General features: G+C 32.8%; 2 protein-coding genes across 14 annotated transcripts; one reads left to right on the top strand and one right to left on the bottom strand.

The window, feature by feature from the left end:
• Positions 1-2,415: 2,415 nt before the first annotated feature.
• Positions 2,416-6,099, top strand: LOC102616296 (putative methylesterase 12, chloroplastic). Its single transcript, XM_006478130.4, has 5 exons — positions 2,416-3,075; positions 3,964-4,203; positions 4,288-4,431; positions 4,859-4,993; positions 5,622-6,099. The coding sequence occupies exons 1-5, from the start codon at positions 2,821-2,823 to the stop codon at positions 5,892-5,894; spliced, it is 1,047 nt and encodes a 348-aa protein (XP_006478193.2). The 5' UTR covers positions 2,416-2,820; the 3' UTR covers positions 5,895-6,099.
• A 1,359-nt stretch (positions 6,100-7,458) lies between these two features.
• LOC102616588 (regulator of nonsense transcripts UPF3) lies at positions 7,459-14,599 on the bottom strand. 13 transcript variants are annotated; one of them, XR_370638.4, is made up of 14 exons: positions 14,195-14,599; positions 13,992-14,098; positions 13,768-13,863; positions 13,467-13,565; positions 13,282-13,361; positions 12,838-12,936; positions 11,121-11,244; positions 10,065-10,162; positions 9,418-9,910; positions 9,199-9,273; positions 8,967-9,088; positions 8,717-8,769; positions 8,412-8,479; positions 7,459-8,254 (listed from the first exon to the last, which is right to left on the bottom strand). XR_370638.4 is itself a non-coding variant. In XM_006478132.4 (13 exons), exons 1-12 carry the CDS (start codon positions 14,332-14,334, stop codon positions 8,731-8,733), a joined length of 1,572 nt encoding a protein of 523 aa, XP_006478195.2. In that variant the 5' UTR covers positions 14,335-14,599; the 3' UTR covers positions 7,459-8,254; positions 8,717-8,730. The 13 variants fall into 13 exon arrangements, 5 of the variants coding, with proteins under 5 accessions (XP_006478195.2, XP_015385707.2, XP_015385706.2 ...); XR_370636.4 differs by lacking the exon at positions 8,412-8,479 and adding an exon at positions 8,513-8,561; XR_370637.4 differs by lacking the exon at positions 8,412-8,479 and adding an exon at positions 8,509-8,561.
• Between the last annotated feature and the right edge of the window lie 1,103 nt (positions 14,600-15,702).

The following is a 15,702-nucleotide window of genomic DNA, read 5'->3' on the forward strand; positions in this document are numbered from 1 at the left end:
TTCAAAAACTAGTAAAAATGTGAAATACAATATTTATTAAATCACTCAATACATATGTTTGTTATCATCAAAATTACATTATGTATAGCCCTTTAGGCTAACAGTAAAGGCCAGAGGCCCAGAAAGGACAATGAAAGTATTTGCAAAGCATGTTGTGTATATCTTTAACAACTGTTATCCATGTGCTAATGACTTGGAAAATGCATCAAACATGGGGTAATTTTTAAAAACCTCCCCTGAGTTTTGGGCTTGTTGTAAGTAAATGGCGAAAATTTATTTATTTGTAAAAAATTTCTTACCGTTAGTTAACTTTAACATTGACCGTTAGTTGACTGTGCAAAGACAATATTACCCTTAACAACAGTTTATAGATGGAAATAACTAAAAAAAAAATTAAAATTGTTGGCTATTTTACCCTCTTTAAATTATTGATATTTTCTTAAAGTTCCTATAAAAAAGATAAAATTAAAAATTTGAAAAATCCTCTTTAAATTATTGATATTTTCTTAAAGTTCCTACACAAAAGATAAAATTAAAAACTTAAAAATAAAATCGTTATAATCTTTACCTATGATATTGTAAATCTTTGGAATTGACAAGGATAAAATTGTCAAAAAATAAGATTTGTGCTTTTCGCGCCAACAATTTTAATTTTTTTTTAGTTATTTCCGTTTACAAATTGTTGTTAAGGGTAATATTATCTTTGCACAGTCAACTAACGGTCAATGTTAAAGTTAACAGACGGTAGATGATTTTTTACAAATAAATAAATTCTCATTATCTATTTACAACAAGCTCAAACCTCATGGGAGGTTTTTAAAAATTACCCATCAAACATGGTGTACTTTTTTCGTTTTTAGTTTTTTGATTAGTTTCAAACATGGTGCCCAATCGTAACAGATAAGACGCCGCAATTATCATGTAAACATTGCCTGTTTTTGCCTGTTTTTTCCCCTATTATATATTTAAATTTTTATCAAGACAACACTACGAAAGTCGAAACTTTCAACCCGGAACAAGAGAAAAGTATAACAGAGTTACTTTTAAACAGACATTAAATAATAAACATAGTAAATAGCAATGATGTAAAACAATAATGAGATCCCTAATGGTTTATAATTTCTCAAAAAAAATACTTACCTGTATTATTTATTTCAAATGGGTCCCAAACTCGTGCTGTCGTGCACAAACAAGCAAGTCGGATCAAACTTTTGCTTGGCTCGTGTTTGGAAGGAGGTGGGGGGAGAGGGGGTGAGCTGCAGTCTTTTTTTTTTCCCCCCAGAAAACATAATATAATTGTTTGTAGATAGATCAAGCTCGCCATCCCAATAGTTTGACCTACATAGAGAACTTGTAGTTGGTAATATTCATTTTATATAAAATATTTAGATTTCCTTAAATACTATTTTATGCTTAGACGATGAAGTAGAGATGCTCTTTGGTTGCCATTATCTTTTGTTACTGATCACTCATCTTCGTTAAAATTACCACATACTCCATCAAATCATAAATTAATGATTATATTCATTTGTAGTGTTTTTCATCAGCATTCGAGAAACTGTTGACATGAGAATAACAGTAAATTTAGGTCAAATATATAAACCTATTGTAAAGTAGCGATAATTTTATAGGAGAGCCTTACCATTATTTTTGAGTTGATTGATAGATGATGAAAAATATAGCGTATTATTTACTCAAGTAATTAATTCGCTTAATTTATTTTAATAACAGTTCGTAGATGTGGTAAAATTTGACACTCTCTTTTACTTGATATGAACATAACAAATAAATAGGTTTGGGTAGTAAAATTGAATGCTTTTTAGATGGACTATGTTTGAAAGGACTTAAACTTAACACGATACGAATATGACTTGTTGACATGTTTTGTTGCCTCTTTGAGAACTTATTTGATACAAAAAAGAAAATTATCATTATTTTTGAATTGATCGACAAACAATGAAAAATATAACTATTTGGCTTTTGACCGAGTGATTAGAGTCATTCCCTCACAATTATAAGGGTAGTGGTTCAAACCCTCACAAAAGTGTTATGAATGTTAATTACTTCTTTAAATTTAAGTAAAAATAGTTTTCTCCCTTTCGAAATATAAGTGGAGTTGATGTCCGAGAGAGTAAAATTCTGAGCAATGCTATATAAGATTAAATATAAACTTATCACAATAATTATTTGATTATAAGTATTAGTTGTAATCTCATATAGTATAAGTTGTAATTTGAGTAATAATTTTATATAATTAAAAAAAAGAAAAAAATCTCTTTTTCTGAGAAAACTTTAAGAATTTGGGTCCAAAATGTTATTGTGTTCTATAGAAACAATAGTCATGAACAATCTTTATGTTTCAGACCAAACACTCAAGTCTTTACTTTTGTCTTCGCGTTTACTGCTGTTTTGTCAAAACTGTTAAAAAATCGAAAAGCAAAGACGTTGAGAGTCTAACAAAACAGCCTATCTGTGACGCTTGAGGGAGATAAACATTAAATAGCCTTTCAATTTAGTTGAAGATTTTTATGTTACAAAAAAAAAAAAAAATAAATTTCCTCTTCCTTCATTCACACGATCACACATTTAATTTCTTCCTTTAAATTATTATTATTATTATTCATTAATTATTAGTAAGCTTCTCTCACCTACTCTTTCTTCATCTATCTGTGGAAGCAAAATTCTCAATTTATTATACAAATAACCGAAAATGCGAGTTGGGTTTAGCAATACTTCATTTTCCCAGAAAAATTTCTGATTTTTCTTCCCTTTTCCGGGAAAAATAACTAGTGGGTTTTGTGTAGAAGCCGATTTGGAGAAATGGGTAATCGGTTTATTTGCATGAACAAGAAGGAGGCTAAAGAGAATAATAATGGATCAAGGAGCAAGAGAATGGGTCGGTCTCAGAGAAAAATGTTAGCAGAAGAAGAGTTTTTGCACAGGCAAGCTTTGTCAATGGCGCTTCAGCAGCATCAGCTGTCTCAGAGGTTTGAGGGATCCATGTCTAGAAGAATTGGAGGCAATACAAGCTCTAGAAGACGCACTCTCTCGGAATCTTTATCTAATGGAAAGCAGGTCAAAGTCCTTTTTTGAATTTTTTTGATGATTTTGTTGTGCTTATTTGTTAGTTTTGTTTATCAGTGGATCTGTGACGAAAGTGGGGTTCAAATTTGATGATTAAGGTTTTGTTTAAGTTGTGAAATGGAAGTGGAACTGCTTTTTAACAATAATAGATTAATGTTTGTTTTTGTTACTTTTTGGTGATGGCTAAACAAAAGTGAAGCTGAAAAGGTATGGGAGGTGATTGATTTTGCTTTTAGTTTTAGATTTATAGCTTATTTTGGAAGAAAAAAGGGATCTAAGCATATTAAAGTCAAGATGGTGCCGCAGAGATATAATCGAATGGGTAGTATAAACTTTAGTTAGGCTTTGGCATGTCAATATAGATGTTGTTGTAGGTGGTCTATGAAGTTTGACTAAGTGATTACTAGAGATAAGATCATCATTAGTGGCCAACATAGTATGAGAACTAAGACATTTGAAAGTCTTGAAGTTTGTTTCTGGGATCATGTGCTTCATCCTAACCCGAAAGAAAGAATTTGTTATGTTCGTAATGAAGAGGTCTTTTTTCCATTATAAGTGGGACAACAGCTAGATTCATATGACCAAATAATTATTAGTTCCTATTATTATAAATTAGAACTAATATTGTTTAACTGGTGGATAATCATGGATCACTTTTTTTTGCATGCTCTGCTTACGAGTATCTGTGATAATTTGAATTCACTTTTCCTTCTGATTTAACATATTCTGTCAAGTATGAAATTTTACAACTGAAGTTTGGCCATACCATATCTTCTGGCAATTTTATACTTCATGTTGTACGTCATCTGGGAAAACTTTAATGTGCATAACATACCCTAATTCACGGTGATATAATTTCACTGACTTATATCTCTACAGGATACAAACATTCTGGAGAATATCCAGTATAAAAAGTTTGTTTTAATACATGGAGAAGGCTTTGGAGCATGGTGTTGGTACAAAACTGTTGCTTCATTGGAGGAAGTAGGATTGATCCCGACTGCCTTAGATCTCAAGGGATCTGGCATTGATCTGTCAGATACAAACAGCGTCACTACACTTGCAGAATATTCAAAACCATTGCTTGATTATCTTGAAAACCTTCTAGAGGATGAAAAGGTTAGAAGATGAGAAATATATCATGATGGTTCTATTTTATTTCAAAAATGACCTTGATGGATGTGTTTATTTTATCTTCTGCAGGTTATTTTGGTATGTCACAGTAGTGGAGGTGCTTGTGTTTCATATGCGTTGGAGCATTTCCCTCAAAAGATCTCAAAAGCGATTTTTCTATGTGCTACGATGGTGTCAGATGGCCAGAGGCCTTTTGATGTCTTTGCTGAAGAGGTATGTTTAATGCTCAATGCTCCACTAATATCATTGGTTACTGTTTAGGAATAGCAATCCCTTAGAAAAATAATGAAAGTTTGACGTTATGCAAAAGCAATAATGATTGTGTATATTTAATATTTTTCCCATCTTAGTTTGATCAATCTTTCCTAATTTTCACTTAATTGTATTAGATTTTCAAAGATGATATCATTAAACCTGATCATTAACCATTTGGTGGAGCCTTTTTTATGGATGAATATTAATGAGCTGTACTGACACCCATGTGAATAATTCATTCATTTATACTCAAAATATGCAATATGCTTCCTCTTAATGGTGTTTTGTCTTTCTAATTCTTGTGTGGATGTAATGCTTCCAATCAGTTTTCATTCTTCTGAATTATTTAATTCGAACAACCTCGCTAATGGTATTGGTATTGCAGCTTGGATCTGCAGAGCGTTTTATGCAAGAATCACAGTTTTTAATTTACGGAAATGGTAAAGATAAGCCTCCTACTGGATTCATGTTTGAGAAACAGCAAATGAAGGGGTTATATTTCAATCAATCACCATCAAAGGTATGGTATAGTTCTAGCCTGTCTTTTCCCATAAAACAATTTCTCTGGTTCTATCAATTTGCAGAAAGCCTCACATCTGCATATGTCTCATGGAAACATTTTTGGGATGCCATATTTCTTGGGTTTGTTACACTGTCTACTACTTACCGATAGATAAGTCGACGAGTGTGTAAGGAAGTTAGAGCACAAATTCTCCTTTTTTTTCCTTTTTCCTTTCTCTTTTAAGTACTAGAAACTGACAAAGTCTGCTGATACGGTATGGTACATATGTGTAGTTTATGGCTTGCATGGAAGTTAATACTCTGCCTTGTTTTATGCATGCCACCAAGTGATTTAACCCCACCCTACAAAAGAAAGAATGTCTACTTTTGTTTGTTTGTGCTTGAGATGGGAAAAATCTGGCCATCACAGGACATCCACATGGTGGGCTACACTTCGTTACCGTCCATAGTTTTTAGTCTATGTTTGTTGATTTCTGATATGCATTTTCAACATTGAGTGTCTGGACTTTGGAGCAACGTGGTAGAGATATGTTGTGATTATATCTAGTTTTTGATGAGCCATTAAAAAATTTCTATCACTACTCATATAGCGAATATAATTCAACATGGATTTTGGTTCTTTCCAGGATGTTGCCTTGGCCATGGCTTCAATGAGACCCACTCCATTGGGTCCAATCATGGAGAAGCTATCATTATCTCCAGAAAAGTATGGAACTGGCAGACGCTTCTTCATTCAGACACTGGATGATCGTGCCCTTTCACCAGATGTTCAAGAGAAGCTTGTTAGAGAAAACCCACCAGAAGGAGTCTACAAGATCAAAGGAAGCGACCACTGCCCTTTCTTCTCAAAGCCACAGTCACTACATAAAATTTTAGTTGAAATTGCTCAAATCCCATAACTTCAATATAAAAAATGAGTAAGAATTCTTTCATCATTACTTTAGAAAACAAGAAGAGTTGGGTTATTACTTGTTGGATGTAGAACATCGACGCCAGCTTTTATGCTGTAGTTTCTTTTTCAGAATATGGGTATAGAGGAAGTCAATGTATCATTACCTAATTTATTAATTAGTAGTAAATTAAATCAAGTGCTAGAACGCATGACTTAGGGCTCAATTGGATTATATTTGGGAGGTTCAAAAGAATTTTAAAAAGTTAAAAGTTAATTTTGGTGTTTGTTAATTTTTTTAGCAACCGCTTTTGGCAAAATTTTCCTTTCTGTAGTAGATTTTAAAAATCAAGAACCCGGTAATTTTTTTAAATCAAAATTTGAGAATTAATTTTATACTTAACATAATTCTATATATGTTTTAATATATATTATAAAATTATAAAATTATAAAATTAATATTATTAATTAGTAAATAAAATCTATAATTTTAAAAATTTTATTATTATTACTAATTATATTAAGATAACAAAATAAAAAATAAATTAATAATATAAAATAATTATTTTAGTTATTAATTATTATATATGTACTAGGGGTGGGCACGGTTCGGTTCGAAATTAAGTAGAACTGATTTAAATCGGTTATTTTATAAAAAGAACCGAATAAGAACCGAACTCAATAAGAACCGAACTCAAACGGTTCTTTTCGGATCGGTTCGGTTCAGTTCGGTTTTTTTGGTTCTGGGCCTATTGGGCCTATTTTGAATTTTTAAATTTTTAGCCCATTGGGCCTCATGAATGTAATAATTTTTTTCAACAATTAATTTATCCTAATTTTATTACAAATATTAACAATAAATACAAAGTATTGAAAACACATTTTATCACTAATATCTTACTAACTATTAATAAGATACTCTTAAAATATGAAATATTAAAATTTCAAAATATATAACCAAATTCCAATAGTCCATCTATATAAACATAATCATAATGTTATAAAGAGAAATAACACATATTTGATTTGAATAAAATCATGTTTGATTTGAATAAAATCAAAAAATAATTCAATTTTTCGGTTCGATTTTTCGGTTCAGCTAAGTGAACCGAATTCCGAACCGACATTTCGATTTTTTTTAAAAATAAAAACCGAGCTGAATTAGAAAAAACCGTTGGTTCGGTTCGATTTTTTTAACACTACGGTTTTTTTGCCCACCCCTAATATGTACAATAAAAAATATTATATTTATATATTTATAAATATATAAATAGATCTTATGTCTAATAAACTCATTTACATTTTAAAAGTAGTTTAGCAGTAATATTTATTAAATATATACAATTACTTTTAAAGCTCCAGGTACATTTAAGTACTTTTTCACTAAACATACACAATTACTTTTTATAGTACTGCTTTTTCATCCTTTCGCTCCCAGCTTTAATGCTTTATCACTTTTCTAATTGCGGTCAGGGTTCATGCTGTTGTATGTAAAATAATATAGTGTTAGCATGGTGTCATTAATTCCTGAAACAGTGATTTGAGTCATTGAGAGCAGCAACAGAGAAGCAGAGTAAGCAAATTCATATACTACCTATATTTCTAATATAATTAATACAAGAGCGTCGCCAACACAAAAAACAATAAGCTTTGCTACTTACACACCGAGTTGATTCTATTCGCTACTCAGCTCAATATATATATTCAGGTTCCGCTTCCCAAATGAGCATGCCTACCTTGACAATTTTAATCTAAGGTTCAGTCAATGGCAGCATACAAATGTTTGCACTGAATGCATGTAAGGGCTTTGCTTCTAGACCGAAACAATAAAGAAATCCAGCAGTAAGCTGCTGACCTAGTAACAAATATACCCTACAGCGAAATGACATTGCCCACCTAAAAAAAGCCCTATACCTGATACCAGCTGGGTAACAGTCTATATGGATTTAGGGTCTTGAGATTGTCACCAGAAAAATGCAAGCCCTCCCATTTTCACCAAAGATTATCTATAGGTCAAGGACCTTCGATTATAGCTTTGACAGCACTGCACTCCTGACATCCATCTTTTATTTGTTTGGTTGTAACCATATGGAGATGAATGAAAATTTGTAGATAGAGAGGCAGGAAATTCAACAATCACAGCAGTTGAAACCCTCAACGGCTTCAAACAGATTTCCCCAGATATCATTCATGGCTGCCTCAGATTGCACTGAAAAGAGAATGGATTCAAACTGAAGCATGTACAATGATGAATCATAAAGCGATATCGCAACTTCAACATCCAATGAGGCAAACAAATTTCTCTGTCATTCAATGCAGCATGACACAGAAACTAAAGCCTTGCATCAGAGAGTTGCAAATTTCTAAAACCTGCAAAACACACAAACTGGATATGAGCTCACTGAATAGAAAAATATAGAAGAGTACCTCAGCTAATTTTATTAGGATTAAATGGGAAGAACACTTTGAGATCATCTTGGGCCTTAAAATGTATCAAATGTAAACAGTGTTACGCGGCACTACATACAAAGTAAAAGCTGATTGATTCTGAACATAGCAACCGCAGCTAATTGGTGATCAAAGGCTTCCTTCTTACTGGACAAATATCAAACAAGGATACTTACGTACATATTAAAATACAGAAAGACCATTGCTTCATGAGATGAGATGACACCCACTGGAATAAACAAATTTGGGCAATAAGAATTTGCAGTGACTTTGGGCAAGTTTCTAATGCATTTTGTAAATCATCTGCAATTTGACATATCATATAAAGATCTGATACATGTATATTTGCTTTTGATAGGAACACCATATACAAAAGAGCCTTACCAGAACTAGATTTTCTAGTGCCCAGAAGATGACTTTTGAATCCACACTTGTTTCTGCACACGCAAAAAAGATGTCATCTTCTCATCAGAAAGAAAAGACCCACACAGAGACAGAGAGAGAAAGAGAGGGGCAACCACAGGGGGGCAAGGGGGTGGGGTGTGAAGAGAGAGAAGGGAGATTCCAATCATTTAAGATAAAGTCCATAACGACACAGAACTAATAGCTGTAAGATGAAAAAAATTTGCCTCACCTCATTGCCACCTGAGCCAGCAGCACCTCTTCTTTTGGAAGACTTCCCCTCAATCATATTTATGCAACCATCATCCTTTGTAATATTGGTAGCTGCACGGCGACCATTATGTCTATGGGAACCTGGATAAATGAAATATTTTTGGGTAGCAGTAATGGTAACATTAGAACCATTGTAGAAAAATGAACACTCAGTGGAAGGAGTAAAAAACAAATATTTCCCATGAATATACCTCCACTTGTAGGTGCTGCAATGTCAACAGTCTTGCTTCCATAGGACATATCATCTTTCATCTCTCCACGAGTGACTGAAAATTATCAAAATACTGTAAGACTTAACACATTTCCTACTGCAGAAGAACTCTCATACAGTATGCTAAAATCACTATCCTCCAGCATACTATCAGTACTTACACAAATACCAGATAACCTATCCAAAGTAACAACAATACCTTCAACTGAATCAGAAAGCAGCTGAGTCGGTTGCGAGGATGACAAGCGCTCCCCGTTAGCCTGTGAAACATCAGACCGACGGGGAGTCCACACAACACGATCAGGTCTGTCCTTATTTCTTGTACGTTTTTCTTGCTTCTCACTTACAGCACCAGAACCATGCAGGACTTTTCTAGCAAACCTATCATCTGAAGATCTTTTTGTATTACCATCAAAACTAAATATAGGTGAGTCATTATTGGTCACATGCCCATTTGGCGAGCTGGTAGGCCCAGGTAATGGCTTCCCGTTCTCCTGATTCAAGTTTTGCATCTTCTGCTGAGGCTGGACTCCAGTCACAGACTGGGTTTGACGCGTTTCATTATTCAAGAGTATTTTTCTGATTAACCTCCCACCAGCTTCACGTCTCTGAATCTGTTTTGGAACAGTTGGAGAAGCTGAGTTTTTGACAGGAGATGATTCTCTCTGCTTGTCCAGCAGGGCATCAGGAACCTGAGGTTCACAAAATCCATCACAGCTTGCATCCATGAGATTAGACATGACCAATCATAAAGCATGCAAGACTTATGTATGCTAAAATAACTCTATCAATGGCTCATAGTGGACATCTTCAGTGCAGAACGCAAGTCAAAACCAATCAGCTTACGTGAGGAATTTCTCTTTCTTTCCCTTTCAAAAGCAGGATCTTCTTCTTTCCAGTATCAGAGGTCAAAGGGATTCCTACAGAACCTTCAACGCCACAAACTGCAATTTAAATAATGAAAAAAAATGGTGTCAACATGGAAGCTTAGCCGATCTTTAGGGCAATAATAGGTAGATATAAAACATGTAAATGAATGAAGACGTATGAAAAGAAAGGCTGACAGCAAAAGAGAAAATCTATACAAGAGCAAAAGGAAGCAATAACACCCTCTTCCCCAGAAAGTAACCAGCCAAATTGACTACCCACCACAGGAAATAAATAACATAGGTAGAAAAAACAACACAAGGTCAGCATTGCACAATGAAGAGAGATATAAACGAAATATTTGTTCTCAAGATTATATATAAAACAAACAAATACAGTCACATCACATCATCATGTCCCCAAATGTTCCATGCACAAGTCTGTCTTGATCAACTCCTCTGACGACATCCTTGAGCCAGAATGCATAAAAGAAGTACACAGCGATAGGAAAATTGTCAAGGAACAAAATACATTAAAACTGCACATTATCAAATATATAATAGACAATGGAAGTTGATAAATGTCCAACAGTAGAAGAAATGGCCAGCGTTTGAGATAATAGCATCAAATTACGACTGCACAAAATGAGGCTCCAGAGATATCAAATTGTTTTTGATAGGAAACAAAGAATCTGGCATTAATAAGAGCAATAATTACAAAATATGAAACTAGCATTAATAAGAGCAATAATTACAAAATGTGAACAAGGAGTCCACAAAGAAAGAAACCCCAAAAGATCACTAAAAGATCTATACAGTTGATATTTATCAAATTGATTTTGCTAAGTGGGTGAAAAAGGCTAAAAGATTTGTGCCTTTGCAACATAGCTGCATCCATTAAATCTTAAACAGTCCAACACTAGCACATGATCTAATGAAACAACATAATGAATGATCTTAATCTTTCAAAACAAATAAAAAAGAAGGAAGGCATTTATTATTAATGATTTGGAATGAAAATTAAAAGTGCCCATACTGGTTTCGCTTGCTGATGTTTCTTTTCCACTTGAAGAGGCTGGCTGGTCCTCTCGCTTGGCTACTACTGTGAAAGTTGATTTGTCCTTCCGCCTTGCATTCTTTGCACTATCCTTTAGAATATACTGATAATAAAGGGGAAAAAATAAATGAGAGATGGTTGCAATCCACATCCATATATGATAACGTACTTCTCCCATTGAAAGCTCTGTTATTTCATTCCAATTACAAGGGATCTTCCACTCCCGCATACTCAACACCAACAAATCAATGAATCATCCATAAGACATTGCATCACACAAGCAAACATAAGAAAAGAATACGAGGCACCATAATTTAAAAATAAAACTGCAATGTAAAAGTCAGTAATCAGCTGGTTGTCCATCATATCAGACATACGACTAACTAGAAACCCCTTTTTTGAGCTTGGCTTGTTTAATGGGAAATAACTTGCCGAAACAAATTTTTTCTCTATTTTCTGGAGTTCAGTGCAACATTTGAACAATCATCCAAAAATATTTTTACATCAATGAAAAATCAAGCTTGAATTCATGTAAAAGACTTGTTTCCAAATCAGTTAATCATTTTTTTTGCTGAATATATAGATAAACATCAATGCTCATTATTAACATATCAACAACCATGGTCTTTCAGCACTGCTCCTCACTAACACCACCCAGTTATTAATCACCATCAAGAGGGCTGGTCCTCTTTGTTGGTAAACAGTGATCCACATGAACGGCCACCTTCGTCAACCAATGACCATATGTAATAATCATTATTGGTCGTATACAATTATCAACACCACCAACAATTAATGGCCATGATTAGTCATAAAAGATAATTGACAGTGTCTCATTGATTGTCATTAAGCATTACTACACTATTTTACTTGAAAGTATTTTCTACAATTTTTTATCATGAAAAAAGCTCTAATAAAAATATCTAGATTCCATAAATTTATGGCAGCAACAAAAAGTTGCAATAATTGACCTTAATAGAGTCCGTTAGATATTCCCTCTCCAACCAATTGCGGTGCATAAAACAAAGATCTTAAAGAAAATCCTTTAATTTTTAATACTTTAAAAAAAGATTTACCCAAAGGAACTGCTCCTTAGCACCTGATAAAATACCCAATAATAAATGAATTTAAACCCATTGCAATCTCAAGCCTCTAATCCTTTGGAAACATGTTGACATTTTAAGTCACACTGGATATAAAGTTGTCATTTTTCCAGATTTCACAAAATGATAACACAAGTAGCAACTGCCTTTAATGTCTGCTTAATGCGTCAAAGAATTGGACTCTAAAATTGTGCCTAGTTAAGTTCATGCATGATCCAGATATAGATCAAAACTCTAGCAAAGCAGCCAAAGAGTAGGCATTACTTCTACCCAAAAGTCTTAAACCTGCAGCCAAGAAGCCAGACAAAGGAATTTAAATTTTTTACCTTTCAAATTTCTCTATTTCCTGAGTTTTTTTAAACTTTTTTTATTCACAAGACCACCAATGCCCACCCACTAGTAGTGCGACCATATATTTGATATATTCATGATTCACCCGCACAAAAAATAAAATAAAATAAAAACAAAAAATAAAATAAAATAAAAAATAACTGGCCAACAAATTTCCAAGATAAACAACTAAAGAGGACAGTGTTGTTTCCCAAAATTCAAATTATAAGCCATGCTCAAAACATATTCTAGGAGGTAATTACCTTTTTCTTCTCTGAGCCGCGCTTGGCGGTAGTTGAACTAGTCTTGCTAGCAGAAGCTGCCCTACTTCTTCTGCCAACTCTCCCAACAGCTAAGGACTCCTGACTCACTCAAAAAATTGCAAATCAACACTTAAATACGTACGCTTCTAAGTACGCGAAAGAATAATTGAATCATCCAGAAAGATTGATTAAAACATCTATTTTCCATTATTCAATGAAACTTTTTAAACTGTGAACTAATTTTGAGGAAAATGTGAAAAACTGCAGAAGAAATTCTTAAAGAGCCTGTTTAACCTATTTTTTATTGTTCACTCCTCGGAAACAAAAACCGAAATATAAAATTATAAATGCAAGGCTTTCAAGATTATCAAAATATGCAACTCCAAAGACTTTGAATCTCTCCTATGCACATTTATATATTTACCAAAAAGAAGGGCCTCGTACCTGAGCTCCACTCTCAGCAGCTCGTTTCTGCCGAACATATTCCATTAGAGGTGTAACAACAAGAGTTTCCTTTGGAGCACCTGCAACATGTATATTAAAAGTCCGCACCAAGGTACATACACTCTCTCTCTCTCTCTCTCTAAGAACAGCAGGTTATATTCATCAAATTCATAAAAATAACTAACCAGATAGCTCAGCTTCTTTTCTTTCCAACTGAATTTCTGCACTTGGTAGATTCTCGGCAGGTTTAGCAATAACCTTCAGGAACTCCAGATAATCCGGGTCTTCATTGTCCACATCAAAACCAAAAACAGCTTATTACTACAGTACTTCTAGAAACAATAAGAAGAAAAAGAAAATAAAGGTATACTTGTAATTGTTGTGCTTTCAACTTAACTTTGAAATTTAGTAGCTTAAGCGTACGGTAGAAGCCACGGCACTTCAACCCCAAAAGTACCCTAAGTTTTTTTTTTTAAAAAAAATTACCTTTAAAAATGGTGCCTTCACGACTATCCTTTCTAGAAAAAGGCTTGGGAACACGTTGAGATGGAGCATATTCAACAATAGCCTTGAACTGAGCACCTAATCGAGAAACCAATAACACATATAATTAACCAAACAGAAAGTGCCCTTTTCATTCACAACAACATAAACTCGTTCATTACCAAATTAAAATTGATAAGTAAAAGCAAAAGGGTAAGCAAAATTACCCTTTTCATTAACAAACACATGTCCATTCAACAACTCAGCAAACTCAAACACATCCGCAGGCTTCTTCAATTCTACATATGCTCGTGAATACCTCTGATGCTTGTAACTGTAAAAAAAACTAAAATCCAAAGTTAAAATAAAATTTCAAAAAAAAGGCCAAAAATCAATCAATTATAAAGAATAAAAGAAATTAAAACAATACCTAGATTTTCCGGGGCGAAAGCAAAACCAATTGTAACGGTCGTTGAAGTGATCGCGGAAAAGGGCTAAAAGGTCATTTTGAGAGAGGGAAGGAGGCAAATGACGAATCACTACTTTGGTTCTCTGCAATGGCTCCTTCATTTCATCGCATTCAATTTGCTCCGATTGTATTGAATTCGAAAAATCGAAAAAGAGTTTTGATTATTTTGTACCCTAATTTTCGATTTGGGTTGAGAATGAAATTGGAATGTTGTTTATTGGAAATTTTTAGACGCACGTAACCGTTGTGTTTTTCTCTAGAGAGGGCTCTGAGGCCTGAGCACTCACAAACGGGAGATTTACCCTTGGGAAACGTCGTCGTGTGGACATTTCCAATTCCCGATACGAGTAACACGTGTCGATAAATTAACCTAATTCATATTTCATTCCCCGAGGCAAGGGCAATTGATATTCCCTATTTTCCTTTGTATAACTTCTTGGAGTCCAGGGGACTTGACGTATAAAATGACTAAAAATTCCCTTTACAGAATGGATATGCTAATTTAATAAAGAAGGATTATCAATAATAATAATAATAATAATAATAATGGGAAATTGTTAGTTTTCTCCCATTCAAATTAATATATATTAATTAACTTCATATTATTTTTATAATAACCAATAATTTTTTAATAATATAATTTTATAATATTCTCTTATTTTTAAATAAATTTTTATTCATATTTATTATAAATTAAATGAATTATATAAATACAAATTACAATAAAAACATTAAGAACTAAAAATAAGAAATATATGTTTTAATATAAATAAAAATTAATTATAAAATATTTGTTAATATTTTTGTTATAATAAATACATGTATTATAGGCCAAGATAAATTATTAAGAAAATACCTTATTTATCCCTCTTTTGTTTTAAATGTTTTGGTGACGGGAGAGTTTTTAGATATTATAAAATTAATAGAAGATAAGTGATATATATTAGTTTTCAATAGGAAAGCATTAACATTCTCCCTAATAATAAAAGTGACAAAATAATGGAAGGCAAAAGAGAGAAATTGAATTGTGTATTCATTCCTCTTTTAAATTCTTTTATTCTCAACTTTCTCTTTAAATTCTTAATAAAATCCCTGTATATATTCCATTTATTATTTAATTTATAATTTTCATACCTTAAATCTTAAAATTTTATTTCTGACATCTTAATCAATACTTAAATAAATAATTTAAAAAAAATTGACAACAAAGTACGTAGGATACTTTTTTATTTTTGTAAAAATAAAATAAAATAAATGTATTGTGAAATGACTTTTTTTTTTCTTTTGCTTTTGACCCTTCTTCTCTGTCTTCTTCTCCTTTTACTTTTTTTAGTACTTATAGAATTTTTTTTTTATATATTATTATTTACTCATCGCAGCTTATTTCATATGCAAAATCTAATATCAATAAAAAAAAATTAATAACTAAACTTACGTTAAATAGTTTGATTACAATTCATTTGATTATA

Source organism: Citrus sinensis, chromosome 3, assembly GCF_022201045.2.
Source record: "Citrus sinensis cultivar Valencia sweet orange chromosome 3, DVS_A1.0, whole genome shotgun sequence".
Lineage (NCBI taxonomy): Eukaryota > Viridiplantae > Streptophyta > Magnoliopsida > Sapindales > Rutaceae > Citrus > Citrus sinensis.